The following is a 22,951-nucleotide window of genomic DNA, read 5'->3' as shown; positions in this document are numbered from 1 at the left end:
TCCATTGTCTAACATGCTTGTTATTTCCTCAAAGAATTAAAACAGATTTGTCATTACCATTTGAAATTCTGAAGGGATAGAATCATAGAATCTCTATAGTGCACACTTGGCTGAACTACTAGATGTAGCGAGTTCAAATGGGACTATATCCCAGTCACATCTGAGATTAGGAGAGAGTCAAAAACTGCAGAGTCAGGGAAGGGAGTTATGGCTTGTTGTTGGTTGTGTTGAATTTTAAATCTGTTTTTGTAATGTGGTAAGAATGTAATTGCCTCACACTGTGTTTAATGTTGATTGTAAAAACCACAAGGGAAAACAGGAACCTGTCAAACCCCAACTGAGTTTGTGTTGATATAGTGTTTGACTCCAAAAGGCTGTGGTTGATATTACATTTTTTGTTTTGGCTGCATTGTCCTGCTTAGACTATGAGTGACCACTCCGTCTGTTCTCAAACAGACCTTTGAACACAGACATCATGAAAGAGGCTGCACAGATCCTGCTGGGCACGCATGACTTCAGTACCTTCCGCTCCTTAAACTCGGAGACTCCCTTCAAATCACCGCTGAAAACATTGCTTCAGGTGGACGTAACTCCTGGTTTCAGCATATCTCTGCAACAGAATTTCCACAGGTAGGAAACAACTCTGGAAATAAGGAATTATCAACTCTTCACTTCCTCCCTGTCATCTGTTTGTGACTTATTGTTGCTTTTTGTTTTCTCCCATGTCCCCGTAACCATTCCTCTGCTGCCTAAGCTCTCGAATGGGTGATCTCACAAATATGATATACTCCTATTTTCTGTCCCCTGTCAGTAAGCTGCTCTGAGCTACATGTTGTTGGAGCTCAGTTCCAGAAAAGTGCCCAGCTTTCAGTTTTTAGATCCTTACAGTAACTCAGCTGGGACTCAATGCAGCAGACATATTTAAAGTTAAGCTGTGAGATTCCCCTGCGCAGCACCCTGGTAGTCCAACGTACTCCTCCAAATGATATCACTTTGCAGCTTGAACTGGTAAAAACTTGAGGTTCAGAGAGAATGAACAAATCACAGTTGCACATAGTACGGGGAGCAAATTAGCCTAACTAATGCCTTACTGTCACTAATTGTTCAGTATGTTCATTATGGAATGACTGCAGGTATCCTTTCAATTGATGGTGCTGGGAAAACAAGTAGGTTTACTTGTTTTGTTAGTGAATGTTAATGGTACTTAAAGCCCCATTACCACTTTCACATTATGATCAAAGCTTCACTTCATCAGAAATATCTGCATACATCTCTTAATGCGAAAGTAAAAGACTGCGAATTCTGGAATTTTTCTGAAATAACAACAGAATTTTTCTGAAATAAGATCTCAGCAGGCCTGGCAGCATCTGTGGGGAGGGAAAGAGTTAGCATTTCAAGTCTCTGACTTTTTCAACTGTATTGATAAGTGCTGATGAAAGGTCATTAACCTGAAATGTTAACTGTTTCTCTTTCCCCAAATGCTGCCAGACTGGCTGAATATTTACAACCTTTCTGTTTGTAATCCAACCTTCGTCCGCTTGCCTTTTTTTTAAACAATTACTTCTGAAGACAAAAAAATCCCAGTCATTGATATTGTGGGAACAATTTGCATATCTATGTCACCTATCATGTCGCAAAATGGAAGGCAATTTGGGAAGTAAGTGGATGCTGACTCAAATTATGAAATGCCTAAAAAGCTTGGTCAAAGAGGTGGGTTTAATTGGAACCTAAAAATAGATTAGGAATGTGAAGGAGCTTAGGGAAAGAACCCTACACATGTGCTTTGGTGATTTAAAGACAAGGGTTACCTGAAGTAGATTAGATTACTTACAGTGTGGAAACAGGCCCTTCGGCCCAACAAGTCCACACCAATCCGCCGAAGCGCAACCCATCCAGACCCCTACATTTACCCCTTACCTAACACTACGGGCAATTTAGCATGGCCAATTCACCTGACCTGCACATTTTTGGACTGTGGGAGGAAACCGGAGCACCCGGAGGAAACCCACGTAGACACGGGGAGAATGTGCAAACTCCACACAGTCAGTCGCCTGAGGCGGGAAGTAAGATAATAGAGTGGGAATACTGTAGCGCCTTGAATTGGAGGAGCAAAGAGTTGAGAGAGACTGTAATCACAGGAAGTTTTACTATACAGAAGGAGGCCATTCAGCCCATCATTTCTGCACTGGCTTGTTAAATGAGCACAATATTGGCAGAGGTAACTGCAATGACTTTTAAAATAATTTTAAAATGTCCTATACTAGATGAAAATTTCAAATTCAAAGCATTGGAGTGTGAGCGATGGAATCACAAAGTCAGGAGGATCAGGCTGATTAGTCAGCAAGGTGAGGGCTGATTGGTTAGCAGAATGAGTCTGATGGGTTAGCAGGGCCAGGTCTGATTGGTCAGCACAGCTTGGCATGGAATAGCAACAGGTAGGTTTGGGTAAGGATAAAACGCTGACCAAATGAGCATTAGTCTCGTCTGCAACAATGATATTTTATGTATAGAGCGACATTGAGTATTTTTGTGATGATCTATCATTTACCACGAGAGAGAAAAGATTAAAATGACAGTGGAATTCTAGTTCTGTTTTATGGAGTTATGTGTAACATATAATTGTCTGAGATTTCTAGCATGTTGAGCAAGTTTTTTTTATCTTTAAGAAGCAGTATCATCCAAAAAGAATGGTTCACTGAATAATAAAAGTGAGAGCTAACTACAGTGAACATTCTTTTTAAACCAAATGTTTTCCTTACTCCACCTCCTGTTTATGTTACATTATAATGTCAGCACTTTTGTTTTATATTCCCAACATGTATATATGTAACCAAACAGAATAGAATCTGGAACTAAGCAGGCTACCATTTTGACTGCAAAGTACTTTTCTTTAAGCCCTTTCCTTTATTGCAATGATTGGAACTAAACACTTGAACTGGATGTATTGTTTAGCACACGTATCAATGAAAACTGAGAGAGGCCTTTTGCACCATTGATCATTATGGCACTGGCTTGATTACTTGGATTCACAAGCAAAGATAGATTTCTCTCTTTCTGAGTTCTACTCAGGAGCTCAGATTCACACTGACATATCTGATGTTTTGGGAACTGTATAGTCACTTTGATTCCTGAAGTTAATGAGAATTCCAGATAATGGCAACATTTGCTTTGCAAAGTGGTTTTCCAACTCTGGTGGACACCATTCACTAGCGAGAGCAAGTGAGTGCTTTTATCTCACAGGAGGTTTTGAGCTTGAGTAGGAGCAGTAAACTTGCTTTTTCTCACTTAGTGCATTGCACCTCATCCAATAGTTCAACAGATGGCTTTTTTTTTAGATGTCAGCTTGATTAAGCAGTGCAGATTAACACACAGATCCACATTGCAGTTTGCAAATTTTGCAGCTGTTTAGCTGAAAGGCACAAATTCCAGCAAGAATTCTCACATCCAACATGTGTTGAGAAGTCAATGAGATCCCTGTGTGGTCAAATATTTTCTGTATCTCTTGCTGGAAAACTCAGACAATGGACAACAATTTTCTTCAGAATTTGAAAGTAAATTATCATTCCAAGTTTATGGACCTATTGGAGATGTTATGTGGGGTGCCACAAGGCTTCCCAAAAATGTCTTAAGTTTAGGAGTGTGCTGGTACTACCCAGTATCTAACTACATATTTTAGTCTAACCCAGGTCTGCGAAATCAATCTTCCCTTAGAGTTATAGAGTCATACAGCATGGAAACAGACCCCTTCGGTCCAACCAATCCATGCTGTTCATGTACCCAAACTATACTAGTCCCATTTGCCTGCACTTGGCCCATATTGCTGCAAACCTTTCCCATTCATGAACTTATCCAGACGTCTTGTAACTGTAACTGCATCCACCATTTCCTCTGGCAGTTCATTCTAAATATGAACCACTCTCTGTGTAAAAAGGCTGCCCCTCGTGTCCTTTTTAAATCTTTCTCCTCTCACCTTAAAAATATGCCCCTTAGTTTTGAACTTTTCTACACTAGGGTAAAGATGCTTGTCATTCACCTTCTCTATGCCCCTCATGATTTTATAAACCTCCATAAGGTCATCCTTCAACCTCCTACACTCCAGTGAAAAAAGTCCCAGCCTTTCCAGTGTATTTTTATATCTCAAACCCTCCATTCCAGGCAACATCCTTGTAACCTCAGGGTCTATAGTGACAAATATAGACTAAGACAATACCTGATCTGTATAGGAGGCAAAGTACAATTTAAGGCATTATTTTATTTCACAGCAAGTGAACATGAACAGCAATATTAAGATCAATCTTTCTCAATTAATGTAACTTTTCTGAATGTAATTAGATGAAATAATGAACTAGTTACATGTCTGCACGTCTGTGCATTTCCCTCAACGATTTAAAATAACTGATTGTTATTCTTCAGAAAATGATCAAAGCTTACACAGGCAGCATTCTGTCTAAAAGCCTGTTTGACTTTCAGCTCTTGCTGGTTCTGTCAAGTGTTTTATTTTTAATCTCTCTCTGTTTACAGCTAAGAAGGAACCATAGGCATCCCAACACAATGACTGTGGGGTGTTTACTGATTGTTGAAACTGGCTAACCAAATTTATTATTTCCAGTCTTTGAGGAAATAACATCAGCACTTAACTTGTTTGCATTTAGCCACACATCATTTCATTGACATTTTGTAAATTGTTTGGTGGCACTTGCTTTAACACATAGTTAAAAGTTTCTTTTTCAAAATCCCTTCTGTGGAAACATTGGTGAAACCATTCTGAAACCAATTAAAACAATGCCACTTCAAATTCAGATCACTGACTCTGGTTTTTTATGTTTCTCATAAAGTGAAAGCTAAATTATTTGTGGAAATGTGAAGTATTGAATTTCTGGCTGGCACTGTACTTGAGGTTCTGGATCAATGGTGCTGGAAGAGCACAGCAGTTCAGGCAGCATCGAGGAGCTTCAGCAAAATCGACGTTTCGGGCAAAAGCCCTTCAGGAATAAAGGCAGAGAGCCTGAAGCGTGGAGAGATAAGCTAGGGGAGGGTGGGGGTGGGGAGAGAGTAGCATAGAGTACGTGTCAATAGATTGCTTTAAAATTCGAATTATCGATCGCAAATCTTGAAATTTATAGAAATTTCAATCTTGAGCTTAAGGCTTATATACTAGCGTTGCAAAGGGAGTTTTACTTCTCTCACACATAGTGTCACAGCATTGTGGCTGTGTTTTAAACCTTTTTTTTCTCTTTCACGAGGAGTATAATTACCTCTGTTGACCATCAGAGTTCTGGTAATGTCTCAGTACAGAATTTCCATTGCCGAGATCAGCTGAGACCCGAAGCTCTGAAATTCCCTCCATAAATCTCTTTCCTCTCTCTCCTCCTTTAACGCACTCCTTAAAGCCTACATCTTTGTTGAAATTTGCTTGTTAATAACACCTAATGTAGCTTTATGTCTAATTATTGTTTGTGAACACTACTGTGAATTGCCTTGGAGCATTTTTTTCGTTAAAGATTTTATATAAATTCTGTACAAGTTGCTACAAAATGAAAAGTGTCAACTTAAAATGATCGTATGCCTGGGAAATATGAGTTTTAACATCCATCTTCATAATTAGGAACATAAAAATATTTATGAAGTAGCAAATGCTTTTCTTTTAAAATGTAAATTCTACACATAATATTCAAGACATTGAATTCTGGATTAGCGGTGCTGGAAGAGCACAGCAGTTCAGGCAGCATCCGAGGAGCAGTAAAATCGACGTTTCGGGCAAAAGCCCTTTTACCCTTCAAGACATTGAAGTCTTGTTCAAAATGTTGTGCAACTGACTGTTGCTTGGACCCTCAAACTAATATAAGAAAACTAGGAGTTTGGAACATTTGCCAAAGATATGTATTTGCATTTGATGTGGGTTCTGTTTCATTCTGATTTGTCAGTTTGTTTTAAATATAATGCAATCTCCTGGGTGTTCCATTTCCGTGCAACTCTGTCAAATCTGCCCATTTCCTACTATTGTTCAGTTAGCCTTAAGACACCAATCCCACTGCCTTCCCTCTGCAGGGCCATCAGTTCAATTTCCTTTCCAAACTCAATTTGTCCATTCATCTTTTCTGTCTTACTAGGTCCCTTTCAGAGGGGCAGTCAATCCTATTAAGTTCTAAAGGAGCCAGTATTTGAATACTATTTACATCAATTTTACTTCTGATATGTTTTGGGTTTTTAGATGATTCATTTGGGTTCAGCTTCATTGGACACTCGGGAAAGTGAACCTTGTGCCCCTTGCTAACCAATATGTGTCTTTACCTCAATAGAGTCGTAGCAAGTCTCGAGGACTAAAAAGAGGACCTTCGTTTAATTGTTGATGTGGTTTGAACAAATGAAGCCAATGGGTGAGGCTTAAGGAATTGAAGCTCTAACTTGGGAAATCTTGCACAAAAAGAAAGCAGTCAAGCTGAAGACGTGAGCAATAAGCTGCATGTTAGCAAATAGGATTTCAAGGGCTAGTTTTATGTTGTGAGTCAGCACAGGAGAAATAAAGCTGTCAGTCTTCTTTGTGGTTAGCAGTCCATTTACTTGCTTTAATGCTCAGTAAGTTTTAATTAGTGGTATATAGCCTGATGCTAGAGTGACATGTTCTTCCACCTATTGAAGATGAGAATATGTAGCTTACTAAGTCCATTAAGCCACAAGACATTTAAGATGGATTGTAACTCGTGACATTCACAGATTCAAATGCGTGGCAAGGCAGCAGAGTACTGGAGGGTTTAGACAATGTCATAACCATGACAGTGAGGCTTGTGGTCTTCAAGTTACAGTTCTGCAAACAAAGCCTTTGAAAACAGCATTCCTAGGTTAATTAGAAAATGCATCTGGTATTAAAAACCGTGCACTTCAAAGCATAGCACAAAAGATCACTACTACATATCCATTCAGATTTGCCGTTTTATGTCTTGTCAGCTCCAGTCGATGTAAATATAAAATACTGACCCGTGGTGGCTGAGTGAATGCAGCTTATAAATAAGTTAGGGGGAAGTTATTAGACAAGGCCTTTGCTTACAGGAGTTAATTCACTGACCCAGCCTATCTTAACTTTCATCAGTAAGGGTCTGTTCAGTCTTTAGGATTCTGACAGCAAAAGAAAGACCTTGCTATTCACCAGACTTGAATTGAATTTATTGTCATGTGTACTGAGGCACAGTGAAAAGCTTTGTCTTGCGAGCAATGCAGGCAGATCACCGAGTTAAGTAGCAGAGATAGTAAATAATAGGTAAACAGCGGCAAAAAAGAAAAACAGAGTTACAGGCAAATGTTAAGAGTTTGAGTCCATTCAGTATTCTAACAACAGTAGGGTAGAAACTGTTGTGAAACCGGCTGGTGTGTGTGTTCAGGCTTCTGTATCTTTTCCCCAGTGGTAGAGGTTGCAGAATAACATTGCCAGGGTGGGATGGATCTTTAAGACTGCTGGTGGCCTTTCCTTGACAGTGGGCCTGGTAGATGGATTCTATAAAATGGGAGATTGGCCTTTGTGATTGTCCGGGCCGAGATCACCATCCTTGTAAGATTCTGTAAATCCATATTTGAGATTAGAATCAGTCTGACCATTGTGGCACAGTCTCACACAGCGCAGCCCACATCTTAAATGCATTATCTGGGCTGACATGATACCAATTGTTAAAGTTCACTTGAGAATGTAACTTTAAAAATGTTTTGTGATTTACATATGAAAGAACTGAAACCAACATAGTCATTCTAAAAGATGAGAGACTTAACAAACAATCCAGGTCTTTTTCAATATTATTTCAGTTACATCACACTGTAACTGTCTTACGATCTTTTACTCCACTACCACCTGATGAAGCTAGTGCTTCCAAATAAACCTGTTGGACTAGAACCTGGTGTTGAATGACAGGTAGGTTGACACAAACTGTGTGTTGGATTCATTTGAGGGTTGAAGTATTGAATTGCAACTAATGAATGAAAGAGCATGTATATGCTGAGCGAGTTCTGATTAACATAGGCATCAGACCAAAAAAAACTATGCCTCTTGAAACCAGCAACTTACATTTACGTGGAACCATTAGAACATTTTGAGCATCAGGGGAGCATTATCAAATAGAATCTAATGCCAAGCCACAGAAGCAGATAGGAGGACAAGTGACCAAATGCTTGGTCAAAATGGTAGGTTTTAAAAACTATTATAGAAAGGGAGAGAGAGAGGTGAAGAACTTTAGGGGAGGAATTCCGAGCTTAGCGCCGATGTGACTGAAGGCATGGCTGCCGTTGGATGAAGCCCCACCCTAAAGAGCTGTCAGCCAATCCAAGTCTCAATAGTGAGGTGGTGTCATGTATGCCGGTTTCCAGGTAAGTTGGTATTTTGAATTGGCCTGCCTGCCAAACCATGGCTTGGCGGATTAAAAGAATGTACAAGGTGGCTACCTTCACTGGATACAGGGGACAGTCTCAAAAGAAGTCAATCCACACTTCCTACCCAGCAATAGTCTGCTCAGTGAAAACTGCCAAGTTTCTGTTTTGCCTTGGCCATTCCCCAACCTAATGTTTTGGCATGACAGGCTGAATGGCCTCCTGCTTCATAGTAATTCTGTGTGTATTATTGTAGCTGAGGTGGAATGAGGTCAATAATTGGTGTAAGGGCCTCAATGGGCCCAAAGGTGGATGGGCTGCCTGACGTCCTTCCCTCCCACTGTAATATGGGAGGCAGGTCAGGTAGCAGGCTTAGCCACTTGTTTTATTTTTTTGAGCCTACCCCATCTTCAAATATACCACTCTGAGGGGGTGTAAAATTCAACTCCAGAAAATCTGCTTTGATGATGCTGGCAGAGGGATAAATATTGACTGAGGGAGAACTCTCCTCCTCAAAACAGTGCGCTGAAACACCCCGGAAGGTTTCACCCACCATTGAACTGGTTTTGAAATGTAGTTGCTATTATCGTGTGGGGAAATGTGGTCAACTAGTTTGCACACAGGAAACTCCCAGAAATAGCAGTGTGAGAAATGAGCAGATAAATGTTTGAGTTAACGTTGGTTTATGGATAAGTGTTGGACCAGGATGCTGGAAGAACTTGCTTCCTGTCACTGCAGTAGTAGCCATGGAAGCTTTTATATTCACCAGAGGGTAGACAGACAGATGGCTTGAGTTTCACATCTTATCTGAAAGTTGGTTCCTTCAGAATTGTAGCAGTCTCCCAGTATTGCATGCCCATATTTTGGTCTTGTGTCTCTGCAGTGGGTCTTTGCTCACAGGCAAGACTGCTACCACTGAACCAGAGAATAATCCTCTTTTCTTGACCAAAGCTACGTTATAGGTTCCACGTCCTGTAACAACTTATTAAATGCATCGTGTGAAAAAGTCTCCCTATTACAGCTGAATCAGATTTGTACTTATTGTGGATTTGTTTTGTTTGGGATCAGTGTTTGGAAATCTGTGTTGATGGTTGATATCCATTCATGCTGTATACATGAGAAACATCTGTAGATGTGGTTTAACAGAGAAAGGGACTTGGCAGAGCTCAAAATGCCTTTAAATACCTTGAATCGAAAATCTTCCAAAGCTGAACCTTGTTCCTGTTTTGGGATAACTTATTGCATCTGTTCTCCTCCATCATTTTGTCATTTATCACCACTAGTTTAATACAGAGATTCTGAGAACCAAAAATACTCTTCCTTAGCCAGCTTCCAAGAACTCTAGCCAAATTATCTTGTCATTTGTTTGCATTTGCTTATAGCTCTCTCAGCTCTACATATTTTCCACCTAAAGAACAAGTTTTCCAAACCAACTCATTCCCTTAGGGCCCAACTTGAAATTTAGCTACAATTCCAGCTGACAGTTTTTGTCAAGCTGCCTCTCATCTCACTCCAAGGAGAGGGGAACAATCAGTTCCTACTTTCCATTTGTCAGTAATGGGGTGCAAATGTTGGATATCAGCTGAGGACAGGGTTAACCTAAGATGATGATGTCTGCCATAGCTAATTAACTATTTGCCACTCCTGATCTAGGATTTACATGAAGAATTGTCCCTCCCACACAATTGTGTTTGAACAGTAAGGTAGGTTTTTCCAATGAGTATAATTCTGTACCCTCATCAATTTCAGTTCCTCCTGCAAATACCTGGAGGGTGATTTGTTGGGTTTAGAGAGAACCAGGCTGACGCAGATGGAAGTTTCATCTCACTATGTGAATGTTTTCCAAAAGATGCTATATGGTGCCAATCCTGAGTTCTTATTCATCCATAAATTGCTAAAGCACTTAGTGAGTTAACAAGATAAACTTTGTTAGGGGTCAGCTGCCACAAAATAGCATAGACTTTGGTTCAGATCACTAAGTGGATCCATGAAGGTAATTTTTCAAATCTCCCAGCTCAGCCACCATTGTGTTCTACTTCAATTTTAAGTACCTTTTTTCTTAATATTACACACTCCATACCGTCCCTGAATCCCTCTGTCCACTTTCAACTAATGTAGGCATTTGGGTGCTTTTCAATTCTCTCAAATGATATCAGTCACTTTCAGGCCTCAGTGTCCAGTTTCTCTGCTCCATCACCCTTGCTGTGGTTTCAGCTCATTTGTTGTCTTCCAGCTGCTGCCTACAGGTTGGCCTCACAGAGGAGGCCTCAAGCTATTCCCCATTCGGTTTATTCTCAGCAGCAAACTGAGCTGTCAGCCCTAGGCTTGGCCTTTGGTATTTTAGATTTCACGGTGTCCCACAGGCCTCTCACTCAGCTGATCTGCATTATCCAGGACCATTCTGTTTACTTCTGAAATAAATCTTTCTCCTGACTGACAGCAGACTGACTTATATATAATTAATTTGGCTAGCTTGCCTGGTCTGGTGACAAGTAAATTAAGATATTCTTTGGTTTATGCTCCAAATTAATTCGGTGCAATCTTCCAGATTAAATTTATTAAAGCCTCTGTAAATCTTCTCTTCGACACGATAGCAACATTGAAATCAGTAATTCATTGGGTGACAACCCCAGCCCACCGGCCAAAAAAAATGCTGTTATTGTGTGCAAGTTGTAAATTAATCCACAAAATTATTCTGGCTCTATTTCTTTCCATATTCTAGTTTCTGGAGAATGTGTAAATCTGAAATTTAGACCACACTAACCAAGACTAAAAATAATCTTTTCTGTACTTACTTGGTAAAAAAGGAATTGTCATTTGGAATAAAAAACGTCTTTGAACAGTGAAGCCCTATTTATTTTTAATGCTTTGCCTCCCATTCTTCACACTCCATATATTTCACCTCATTCAGAACTCTGCTACTAATACCTTATCCACTGCCAAATCCTGCTCAATACTTGCCCTAAAATCATTTACACTACAGAAGGGAGCCATTCACCTCATTATATCCATTCCCAATTCTCTGCAAAGCTCTTCAGTTAGTCACTCACCTTTAACCATGTGTCCATCCCATTATTTTTGATCATTTTTGTTTCCACTCCCCTCGGGGGGCACCAGGTTCCAGAGGTCATTGCCACTCACTGCATAGAGTCATAGAGATAAACTGCACACACACAGACTCTTTGGTCCAACGTCCATGCTGACCAGGCATCCTAAATTAATCTAGTTCCATTTGCCAGCATTTGGCCCATATCCCTCTCAATCCTTCCTATTCATGTACCCATTCAGAAGCTGTTTAAATGTTGTAAGTGTACCAGCTTTCACTATTCTTCTGGCAGCTCATTCCATACACGCACCACCCTCTGTATGAAATGTTGCCCCTTAGGACCCTTTTAAATCTTTTCTCTCTCACCTTAAATCTATGCTCTCTAGTTTTGGACTTACCTGCACTGGAAAAGATACCTTGGTTATTTACGCTATCCATGCCCCTCATAATTTTATAAATCTGGATAAGGTCACCCCACAGCCTCTGACACTCCAGGGAAAATAGCCCCAGCCTGTCTCTATAGCTGAAGCCCTCCAATCCTGGCAACATCCTTGTAAGTCTTTTCTGAACCTTTTCAAGTTTCACAACATCTTTTCTATAGCAGGGAGACCAGAGTTGAGCACATATTTCAAAAGTGGCCGAATCAATGTCCTGGAGAGCCACAACATGATCTCTCAACTCCTATACTCAATGCTCTGACCAATAAAGGTACACATACCAAACACCACCTTGATCACCCTGCTAACTGCGACTCCACTTTCCAGGAACTATGAGCCTTCACCCCAGGCTTCTTTATTCTGTGTAGAATTTACTAAATTACTAAAATGCAGGATCTTGCATCAATCTAAATTAAACTGCATCAGTCACTCCTTGGCCCATTTGCCCATCTGATCAAGGTCCTGTTGTAGCCGCCTTCACTGTCCACTACACCAGCAATTTTGGTATCATCTGCAAACTTACTAACTGTACCTCCTATATTCACATCCAAATCATTTATATAAATGACAAAAAGCAGTGGACCCAGCACTGATCCTTGCAGTACACCGCTGCTACCGGGCCTGCAGTCTGAAAAGCAGGTCTCCACCACCACCACCCTCTGCCTCCTATCTTTGGGCCAATTTTTGTATCCAACTAGCTCACTCTACCTGTATACCATGTGATCTAACCTTGCTAACCAGTCTATATGCAAAATCTTGATGAATGCCTAACTGAAGTCCATGTCGACAACGTCCACAACTCTGCCTTCATCAATCTGCATAAAGAGGTCTGCCTGACATCTCTCTATACACTCCTGACCCAGAATCTAAAAATCTATGTCCACCAGAACTGCTGCAGTTTGAGGAAACAACTCACCATTACCTTCTTAGGAGTTGGCAATAAATACGAACAACTAGCAAAGTCCAGATCCCATAAAGAAAGGAAGTTAATGGGAAGGGATTTTTATTGTCTACTTTATTTCAGCCTGTCATAATCTTGTACACCTCTATTAAACATCCCTTCAATCTGCTTTGTTCCAAGGAGAACATTTCCCCAGCCTTCCCAGTCTAACTTGTACAATGAGCCCCTGTACTTAAATCTCCTCCGCAAACCCTCAACAATCTTCAGATCTTTCTTAAAAGTGTGGAGACCAGGACTATTATACATAACTTTGGATTTGGTTCCATATAAAGTAACTAAAGGTTCACTATGACTCCTCCACTTTTGCACTCACTTTCACGACTTATGAAGCCCAGGCTGTCATACACTATGCTAATCACTCTCTCAATATCCTGTGTACGTCCCTCAGTTTCTGCACTCTCTTTAGTCCTGTGCCATTTATTGCTTCTCCACATTCCTTCTGTCAAACTGCATTACCTCACACTTCTCTGCGTTGAATTCTCTCTCTGCTACTTGTCTGCCCATTCTGTTAACCTCGCTCTGTTCTATTGTAGGTAATTGATGTCATCCTTCCTATATGCCACCCCTTCCAAGTTTGGTATCATCGGCAAATTTTAAAATGTTACTCCCTGTTCCAAACACTAAGTCATTCACATAAAGTAACAAAAGTAGACATCCTGGCATTGATAATTCAGGAACATCACTTAACATCCTGCAGTCTGAAAAATAACCAGCTACAACAGCTTGCTGTTTCTGTCTTGAAACTAACATTTTATCCAATTGGACAACTGAACCTGTGAAATTTACCTAGATTGGCTTTGTTTCAGGAATGCTTCAGATTAAAGTTCTAAATATTGTATTTAAGTCTTTTCTTGGTCTCAACTCTCCTGATCTTTGTAACTTGCTGCAAACCTATGCTCTACACCCTTCTTAAACATGCCTGGCCTCGTGTGCATCTCTCATTTCCCTCCATCATCGACAGCCGTGCCTACACCCACAGAGGTCATAATGCTCTGGAGTTCCCACCTAAAACCTTTTCTCTTCATTCCTTGTTCTCTGCTCCTTTAAGACTTTCCTTTAAAATACCTCTTTTGTTTGTTGTCTTTTTTTTCCTAATGAGTTGCTACATAGCATCTTAAGAGTTTGTTTTTACACGGAAGGCTGTCTAACTGCAAGTTGTAACTGTTGAATATAATTGCCAACCACATTTATTTTCACCCAGCTGCCTACATCTATTCTGCTGTAATGCTGGCTTCTTTATAAACCCCCAACTTATGGCTTTCTCTTTAAGACAGGGAGTAAGAGTTTAGAGAGTGGGGTTATTGAGGTGCTGTAGATCTTTTGTAATGTATCTGTTCAGAAATGTTATTACACAGCTCTGGAGCAAGTGTGACTTAAACCTGTATCTCCTGGCTCAGAGGCAGGAATACTAACACCATGCCTCAAGACCCCGTATCAAAGTGCTGAATGTATGCTCTGGGAGGGTTTCCCATCACCATTCAACTCAGGGGAGGATCGTACCTATGTAAACTTTGCAAGCTTTGATGGGGATTAATGCTTGTATTTACCTTGACTGACCTTGTGAGGTTATTAATATTATTTTCTGCATTACCTAGCAGCTATCGAAGATAATGCATATTCCATTGACTGTATTTGCAACCTTCATTGATGATGTTTGCACCATCTTTTTATGTGGTTTCCTGTTCCTAGCCCACAAAAATCTGGTTCTTGCTTCGACAAGAAATACATTAATGAATCTGTCAGAAACCTGAGAACCTTACTGATACCAATCTTCCTCCTTTGGCACAACCTTTATCAATCCAAATCCCTCCTTAATTATTGTTCTTTGCACATGCTCCATTCAATTTAGTTGCCTGTGTCAGTAAAACAATGTCCAGCAGTTTTATTTCTGACGTCCTGCCCCACATAATCAAATAGACCCTTTCTAGAGGAAACTGAGTGATAGTCACATGTGTATGTGGAGATCCCTGTCCTGTCATTCGCTCATAAATAAGAAAACAACCCAGTCTATGGCAGGTAGCAAAGAGTCAGATCAGTGAAATAATTGGCCTTTCAATGTCCTCTACTGTGTGTGCATGTAATTGTACTATATTTCACATAAGATTAGATTAAAGAATATGAGGGGAAAAATTTCAATTTCTACGGTGTGACATGGAAATCCAATATAAACTGATTTATTAAAACTTTACTTATCATTACTTATTTCATTATGTATTTAAAAACAATGAAAGCTCTGGGTCAGCAGCGTAAATATTTATTTCCAAATGAAATTATTGTTACAATGCAAGTGTCCTTGAATTTCAGCAAAGTATTAAATTATTGGGTTTTTTTTTACATGGTTCAGTTGATGCAATTTCAGCTTGAATTGATTTTTCTTAAAAGATAAATCATACTCAGCACTGTAATTGCCTATTTTTCAAATACGTGTAAAATAAATTCTGCCGTGGCATTTTTATTTCACTGCTACACTAACTTAGTGCGGTTGTGAGCATTAAGATGAGGCACAGAAGAATATTAAAGGCCAATGCTAGCAGCTGCTTCCATGAGCAGGCTCACTGTTGCTAAGCAACAGGAAGAAGTGTGTCTAAAGTGGTAATGGTACCTGACTGGAAAATGCTTTGGAGTAACAAAGCTTGTTATATACCAGGGCAGCAGTTAAGGAATCTATTATTTATCTATTGCTATTTAGCCTTTAATGCTGTCTTAGAACATCATCTAAAATGTAACCTAGAATGAGAATAGATCAAAGCAGGAAGTTGCAATCACCATTAAGAATAAACTCAGCAAATCTTGGTGAGAAATCTATGTAACTGTGTGTGTTATAATCCGCTGTATGTAATTCTCACAAATCTCCCATGCCCAACAGATAGTGCTGAGCTAGATTGAGCTTAATGGGCAAATTTGTCTAAATTAGTAGCCTTTATTTGTGCTTTAGGTTTTTGCTACGGCAAATATCTGTTAACTTGAGTTTAAAATTGTTTTAATTACAAGAGTGCATTGACTGAATGGCTTCCCACAATCATAGTTTACCCATCTGCAATAAATCAAAATACTATACTCTGATTATGTTTTTATCTTCTGCCATCATCTTTCATTCTAGATGTTTGTCCTTCAAATTAATCTCACAGATGATTCCCAGCCTCTGATATCAGGGGTGCTTTCATTTGTCCTTATGTTGAAGTTCAGGAGGGAAAATAAACATTTAAAAAAAAGTGCAGATGCTGGAAACCAGAAATTGCTAGAAAAACTCAGCAGGTCTGGCAGCATCTGTGGAGAGAAATCAGTGACTGTTTCGGGTCCAGTGACCCTTCTGCAAAACTTCAGGTTTTTTCAGCATTTTTTTTTAAGGTTTCTTTTTCAGTTTCTTTCCGCTATAGTTTCTGTCCTGCTCTTATACAAAGGATGCTCCCTTCCTTTGAACTAGCTCAATACATGAGCTCCTTACCTGAAGGTGCAATAGGAGAACCTTTATAAAGACTGCAACAATTCAATTATATCATTTACCACCAATTTTACAAGGGCAGCTAGGGATGGGCATTCAATACTGAACTTGTTAGCTCACCCATATCCCAAGAATGATAATTACAAAGTATATTGTTTATTTGATATAAATAAAGGACAAGCAAATATTGTACACACAAAGCAAAGGAGACTGAAACAATGATGGAGCTATTATGTGTTAGACACACAGCTGGATGGTTTCCATTGATGGCTGGTTCACTGCCATTTTCAGTTTGTGAATAGCATTCTGATAAATTCATCACCATTTGCTCTCACATTGTGAACTGCGTTAATGGAGTAAAGTGCAGAATCCAGCACAAAGCTCGATCTCCGTTTCTGACCGTGTCTTCTGGTTTATTTAATGGCATCAATTCCTGTGTGTTTTTTTACACTAATGGTAATCATCTGTCCGAGTCATGGGCTGCACTCCATTAAATGTTGGCAGAGAGTTAAAAGGCAGCAATTAAATGCAATCTATTTTGGCTCAGTGAGTGTATGTACCACATTGTTTTTCCACGTTTTGTTCTTCTCCCACTCATCTGGTCTCCTAAGATGCGCACCTATTTATCCCAAACCTTTATTAGGACCAGTCTTTCTCTACTTCACTCCCCTCTACACCTGAAGGTTTTGCTCATGATTTCTATGGACATTGGTTGCACTCAATATCTCAGTGATTTGATTATTTCTTCTGTGGGTCCAGGCAGAAAATAACAACAGGTTTATTACATTGTTAGGGGGTGAAATAATAGTCTGGTTAAACCTACCCTACCCTTAGCAGCGGCATGGTAACTCAGTAGTTAGCACTGCTACCTCTCAGCACCAGTGACCCAGGTTCGATTCCACCCTTGGGTAGTTGTCAGCGTGGAGTTTGCATTTTCTCCCGTGTCTGCACGGTTCCTTCCAACAGTTCAAAGATGTGCAAGTTAGGTTGACTGATCATACTAAATTGCCCATAGTGTCCAGGGATGTGCAGGTTAGGCGGATTAGACATGGGCAACGCAGGGTTACAGGAATAGGGTAGGGGAGTGAGTCTTGATGGGATGCTGTTTTGGAGGGTTGGTGTGAACTTAATGGGCCAAATGGCCTGTTTCCACACAGTAAGGATGCTACGATTCTATGAAAATATCCACACATGGCACCTCCACTCCTAATAATTTAGGAATAAAAAGTTGCTGAATTTTTCCCATCCAAGATTGTTGCTGGTATCTTGTTTTCACAGTTTCTCATGGCAGCTGATGCTTTGAATTGTTATCTAACACTCAAAGTATTTGACTTTCAAACCATTGTAATTTACACAAAAGGTATGTGTTGAAAGCATCAATATATGGATGTCAGAGGGTTAATGATGATCTGAAAGACAGTGAAACCAGTTCTGATTTCAACTTCCTTATGTTTGGACCCCAAATATTTGAATGTTTCAGAATAACAGGCCAATCACCATTGCTTACAAGATGGCAGGAGTAAGGAAATGCTCACTTCCTCAAGGCACTGGTAGCTACTTCTTCACCAAAGGAAGTGTAGACTCAGAAGCATCTAGATCATGTGGATTGCATCCTGAGGCAATCCTGTTTCATTATCTGGACAGAACCTCATTGGGAGCATGTGCTGCATTTAGGGCTGAGATAAAGAGGAATTTCTTCATTGATGGGAGTGATTCATCTGAATTCTTTACCCTTGAGAGCTGTGGAGGCTCAGTCAATGAGATCAGTAGATTTCCAGATACTAATGACATCAAGGGATATGCTAGTGCAAGGAAATGACACTGTGTCAGTTACAATTTAGAATGGCAGAAGAGGCTCAAGGGGTTAAACGAACTATTCCCGCTTCAGAGTTGAGTGGAAGACTCTTACACACTGATGAAACTCTTGTGGTCAGGGGATAACAAGGTTCCAACAACTGGATCCTGGGACTGTGGTGCTCAGCTCAGGAGAGGGCCCTCTGTGCTCAAGTTAGGGGATTGGGGCCCAGTATGGTCATGTTGTGGTCTAGGCTGGGGGTGTAGGCCAGGAATAGCACTAAGGCCCCATGATTTCAGGTCCTGGCCTTGTTTGTGATGAGATAAATGCAGTATTTATTTCAATCAGGAGCATTACTTCACAGTTTCTGCTGACCCTTCTACCAAGGCAAATCATTTCACCATATATCCATGCTTTTTTTGGAGCTTTATCTGGAAGGCTTGGCTGAAAAGTGGCAAGTGGGCCACACAAATGCCAGATAATGACCATTTCCTGCAAAAGAAAATCTGTAACTATTGTTCCTAGAGATTCAATGGTGTTACTATCACTGAATCCCTCACTATCAACATCCTGGGAGTTACCATTGACCAGAAACTGGGCACACCATATAAATACAGTGTCTGCAAGAGTAGATCAGAAGCTAGGAGACTTGTAACAATTAACTCATTACCTGATTCTCCAAAGTCTGTCCGCCATTTACAAGTCACCAGTCATAAGTGTGATGAAATATTCCTGGCTTACCTGGATGGGTGCAGCTCCAGCAACACTCAAGAAGCTTGATACCATCCAAGACAAAGCATCCAATTGACTGGCACCACATTCACAAACATTCACTCCCTCCACAAGCGAAGAACAATAGCAGCATTGTGTACCATCTACACGATGCACTGCAGAAATTCACCAAGGCTCTTTAAACAGGACTACTTCCATCTAGAAGGGCAAAGGAAGCAGATACATGGGAACACCACCTCCTGCAAGTTGCCCTCCAAACCACTCACCATCGTGACTTGGAAATATATTGCCATTCTTTCAATGTTGCTGCCTCAAACTCCTGGAATTCCCTCCCTCGTGGCATTGTGGGTCCGTCTGCAGCAGATTTTTGTTTTAAGACTGGATTAGATTCCCTACAGTATGGAAACGGGCCCTTTGGCCCAACAAATCCACACCGACCCTCGGAAGAGTAACCCACCCAGACCCATTCCCCTTTCCTATATTTACTCCTGACTAATGCACCTAACACTATGGGCAATTTAGCATGGCCAGTTCACCTGACCTGCACACCTTTGGATTGTGGGAGGAAACTAGATCACCCGGAGGAAACTCCACACAGACAGTCACCCAAGGCAGGAATCAAACTCAAGTCTCTGGCGCTGAGGTAGCAGTGCTAACCACTGAGTCACCGTGTCACCCAAGATGGATTGCAGCATTTCGAGAAGGCGGCTCACAATCATCTTATCAACTAGGGACACACAATAAGTGATACCTGTATCCCATAAATGATCAAAAAGAGAGCATCTAAGATATAAATACAATTGTAGAAATATCTGAGTGAAGAAATTTGAAATTGTAGTATATCGTAACTGATGAAGAACCTAAACCTTCCTATAATTACACCCATCTTAGAGCCATTCACCTCGTAGTAGTTTGTTACTGGCATCTGACAACTGCTGAGAAATTAGTATTTTGAAAAGGTATTCTGTGTTCATGGGTATATTTTCCTTTGTGCATGGAATATGGGTGTAACCAGCAAGGCCAGCATTTATAGCCTATTGAAATCTCCTTTGTAAAAGTGAGGGGTGAGCCATTGTCTTAAATAGCTGCAATAGCTATGATGTACGCACATTTCTAAATCAGGATTCTGTGTAATTTGGGGATTGTGCAATACATGCAACTTGGAGGTAGTGATAAAAAAAATCCCCAAAGAACTGCGGATGCTGGAGGTAGTAATATTCCCATACACCTGCTGCTCATATCATTTGCTGTGATAGAGATCACAGATTTGGAAAGTGCTGTTGAAGGAGCTTTGACAAGTTGCTGTAGTGCATGCGTGGGTATGGAAGAGAAATTCTAAATAGTAAGCTTAAAACTGCTGCTGAGATGACCATAAGATTCACTTATTTTTGAGTCATTCATTCATATGGAGGGACAGCTTCTAGAAACACTATTAATGTAGTTATGTAAGTCACTATTAGGTAAAAAACTTGGTGTACCTCTGCCTGAGCAGGAAAATATTTATTTCTCATTTAACATTCGCATCTTTGAAGAAATGATGTGAAATGTGTGGACTTAAGATTGAAGGTGATTTAGCTGTTTGGATCAGAAATTGGCTAGCTGAAAGAAGACAGAGGGTGGTGGTTGATGGGAAATGTTCATCCTGGAGCTCAGTTACCAGTGGTGTGCCACAAGGGTCTGTTTTGGGGCCACTGCTCTTTGACATTTTTATAAATGATCTGGATGTGGATGTAGAAGAATAAATTTGCAGATGACACTAATGTAGGCAGAGTTGTGGATAGTGCCGAAGGATGTTGTGGGTTACAGAGGGACATAGATAAGATGTAGATTCAGGCTGAGAAGTGGTAAATGGAGTTTAATGCAGAAAAGTGTGAGGTAGTAACAGGAATGCAGAGTACTGGGCTTCTGGTAAAATTCTTGACAGTGTAGATGAACAGAGAGACCTTGGTGTCTAGGTGCATAAATCCCTGAAAGTTGCCGCTCAGGTTGATATGGTTGTTAAGAATACATATGGTGTGTTGGCATTTATTGATAGGGGGTTGAGTTTCGGAGCCATGAGGTCATGCTGCAGCTGTACAAGACACTGGTAAGGCTGCACCTGGAGTACTGCGTACAGTTCTGGTCACTGCATTATAGGAAGGATGTGGAAGCTTTGGAAAGGGTTCAGAGGAGATTTACCAGGATATTGCCTGGTATGGAAGGAAACTCTTAAGACTGAATGAATTGAGGCTGTTTTCATTGGACAGAAGAAGGTTGAGAGGTGACTTAATTGAGACATATGAGGTAATCAGAAGTTTGGATAGGGTGGACAGTGAGAGCCCTTTTTTTCGGTTGGAGAAGGCTAACACGAGGGGACGTGGCTTTGAATTGAGGGGTGATAGATTGAGGACTGATATCAGGGGTGGTTTCTTTACTCAGAGTGTAGTAGGGGTGTGGAACAGCCTGCCTGCAACAATAGTAGACTCATCAATATTAAGGGCATTTTAATGAGCATTGGACATGCATACAGATAATAGTGGAACGGTGTAGGTTAGATGGGCATCAGATTAATTTCGCAGGTCGGTGCAACTTCAAGGGCTGAAGGGCCTGAATTAAGCTGTAACATTCTATGTCGTATGTTCTGTGAAGCCTGTAGTAGGGCTAAGATGTGAGAGCAGAATTAGGCCACTTTGCCCATCAAGTCTGCTCCACTATTCGATCATAGCTGATAGGTTACTAAACCCCATTCTCCTACCTTCTCTCTGGAACCATTGATACCTTACTACTCAAGAACCTATCTATCTCTGTCTTAAATACACTTGTGACTTACCCTCCAAAGCCTTCTGCAGCAATGAGTTCAACAGATTAACTGCCCCCTTGCTGAAAACATCCCTCCTCATCTTAGTTCTAAAGGGTTGTCCTTTCACTCCGAGGCTGTGCCCTTGGCTCCTAATCTCTCCACTGTATTCAAGCCTGTCCGTATCCTGTAAGTTTCAATCAAATTCCCCCCTCATCCTTCTAAACTCTGTCCAGTACAGACCCAGAGTTCTCAATCATTCCTAACATGACAAGCCCTTCATCCCTGGTATCATTCCTATGAACCCCGTCAAAGGTCAGCACACCCCTCCTTAGATATGGGGCCCAAAACTACTCACAATTCCAAATGAGATCTGTCCAGAGCCTTATTCAGCCTCAGCAATACATCTCTAGTCTGGTATTCAAGCTCACTTGAAAAGAATGCTAATACTGTGTTTGCTTTCCTAACCATCAATTAATCCTGCATATTAATCTTAAGAGAATCTTGAACTTGGACTCCTAAGTCCCTTTGTGCTTCAGAAAATAGTCTACATCTCTATTCTTCCTACCAATGTGCATGACCTCACACTGTCCCACATTGTATTCTATGTGCCTCTTCTTTGCCCACTTGCCTAGCATGTCCAAGTTCTTCTGCAGCCTCCCCACTTCCTCAACATTACCTGTCCCTCCACCTATCTTTGTATCATCTGCAAACTCAGCAAAAATGCCCTCAGTTCGTTCATCCAGATCATTAATGTATAATATGAGTAGTTATGGCCCCACCAGTTACTTGCAGAACTCCACTAGTCACTGGCTCCCATCCTGAAAAAGACCCCTTTACCCCTACTCTCTACCTTCTGCCAGTCAGCCCATCCTCTGTCCTAGCCCTTAAAACCATGGGCCCTTATCCTATTTAGCAGCCTCCTATGCGGCTTCTTGTCAAAGGTCTTCTGGAAATCCAATTAGATCATGTCCACTGGCTCTCTGTTGCCATGGTTACCTCATCTTTCCCTTAGTATGTTTCCTTTTCATTTGTAGAGTCATAGAGATGTACAGCATGGAAACAGACCCTTTGGTCCAACCAGTCCATGCCGACCAGATATCCCAACCCAATCTAGTCCCATCTGCCAGCACCCGGCCCATGTCCCTCCAAACCCTTCCTATTTATGTACCCATCCAAATGCCTCTTAAATGTTGCAATTGTACTAGCCACCACCACTTCGTCTGGCAGCTCATTCCATACACATACCACCCTCTGTGTGAAAAAGTTGCCCCTTAGGTGTCTTTTATATCTTTCCCCTCTCACTCTAAACCTATGCCCTCTAGTTCTTGACTCCCCGACCCCAGGGAAAAGACTTTGCTTATTTATCCTATCCATGCCCCTCATAATTTTATAAACCTCTATAAGGTAACC

General features: G+C 40.8%; 1 protein-coding gene across 3 annotated transcripts in view; it reads left to right on the top strand.

Moving 5' to 3' along the window:
* The window catches only part of pusl1 (pseudouridine synthase like 1), an 88,563-nt gene that overhangs the window by 37,800 nt on the left and 27,812 nt on the right, over positions 1 to 22,951 (top strand). For all 3 annotated transcript variants that reach the window (XM_043675830.1, XM_043675832.1, XM_043675831.1), the window contains exon 5: positions 457 to 630. In XM_043675830.1, the coding sequence (XP_043531765.1) occupies positions 457 to 630 (174 nt within the window). The remainder of the gene's footprint in view (positions 1 to 456; positions 631 to 22,951) is intronic.

The sequence above is a fragment of the Chiloscyllium plagiosum genome, chromosome 34 (assembly GCF_004010195.1).
Source record: "Chiloscyllium plagiosum isolate BGI_BamShark_2017 chromosome 34, ASM401019v2, whole genome shotgun sequence".
Classification (NCBI taxonomy): Eukaryota; Metazoa; Chordata; class Chondrichthyes; order Orectolobiformes; family Hemiscylliidae; genus Chiloscyllium; species Chiloscyllium plagiosum.
This window is presented reverse-complemented; position numbering and strand designations above follow the sequence as displayed.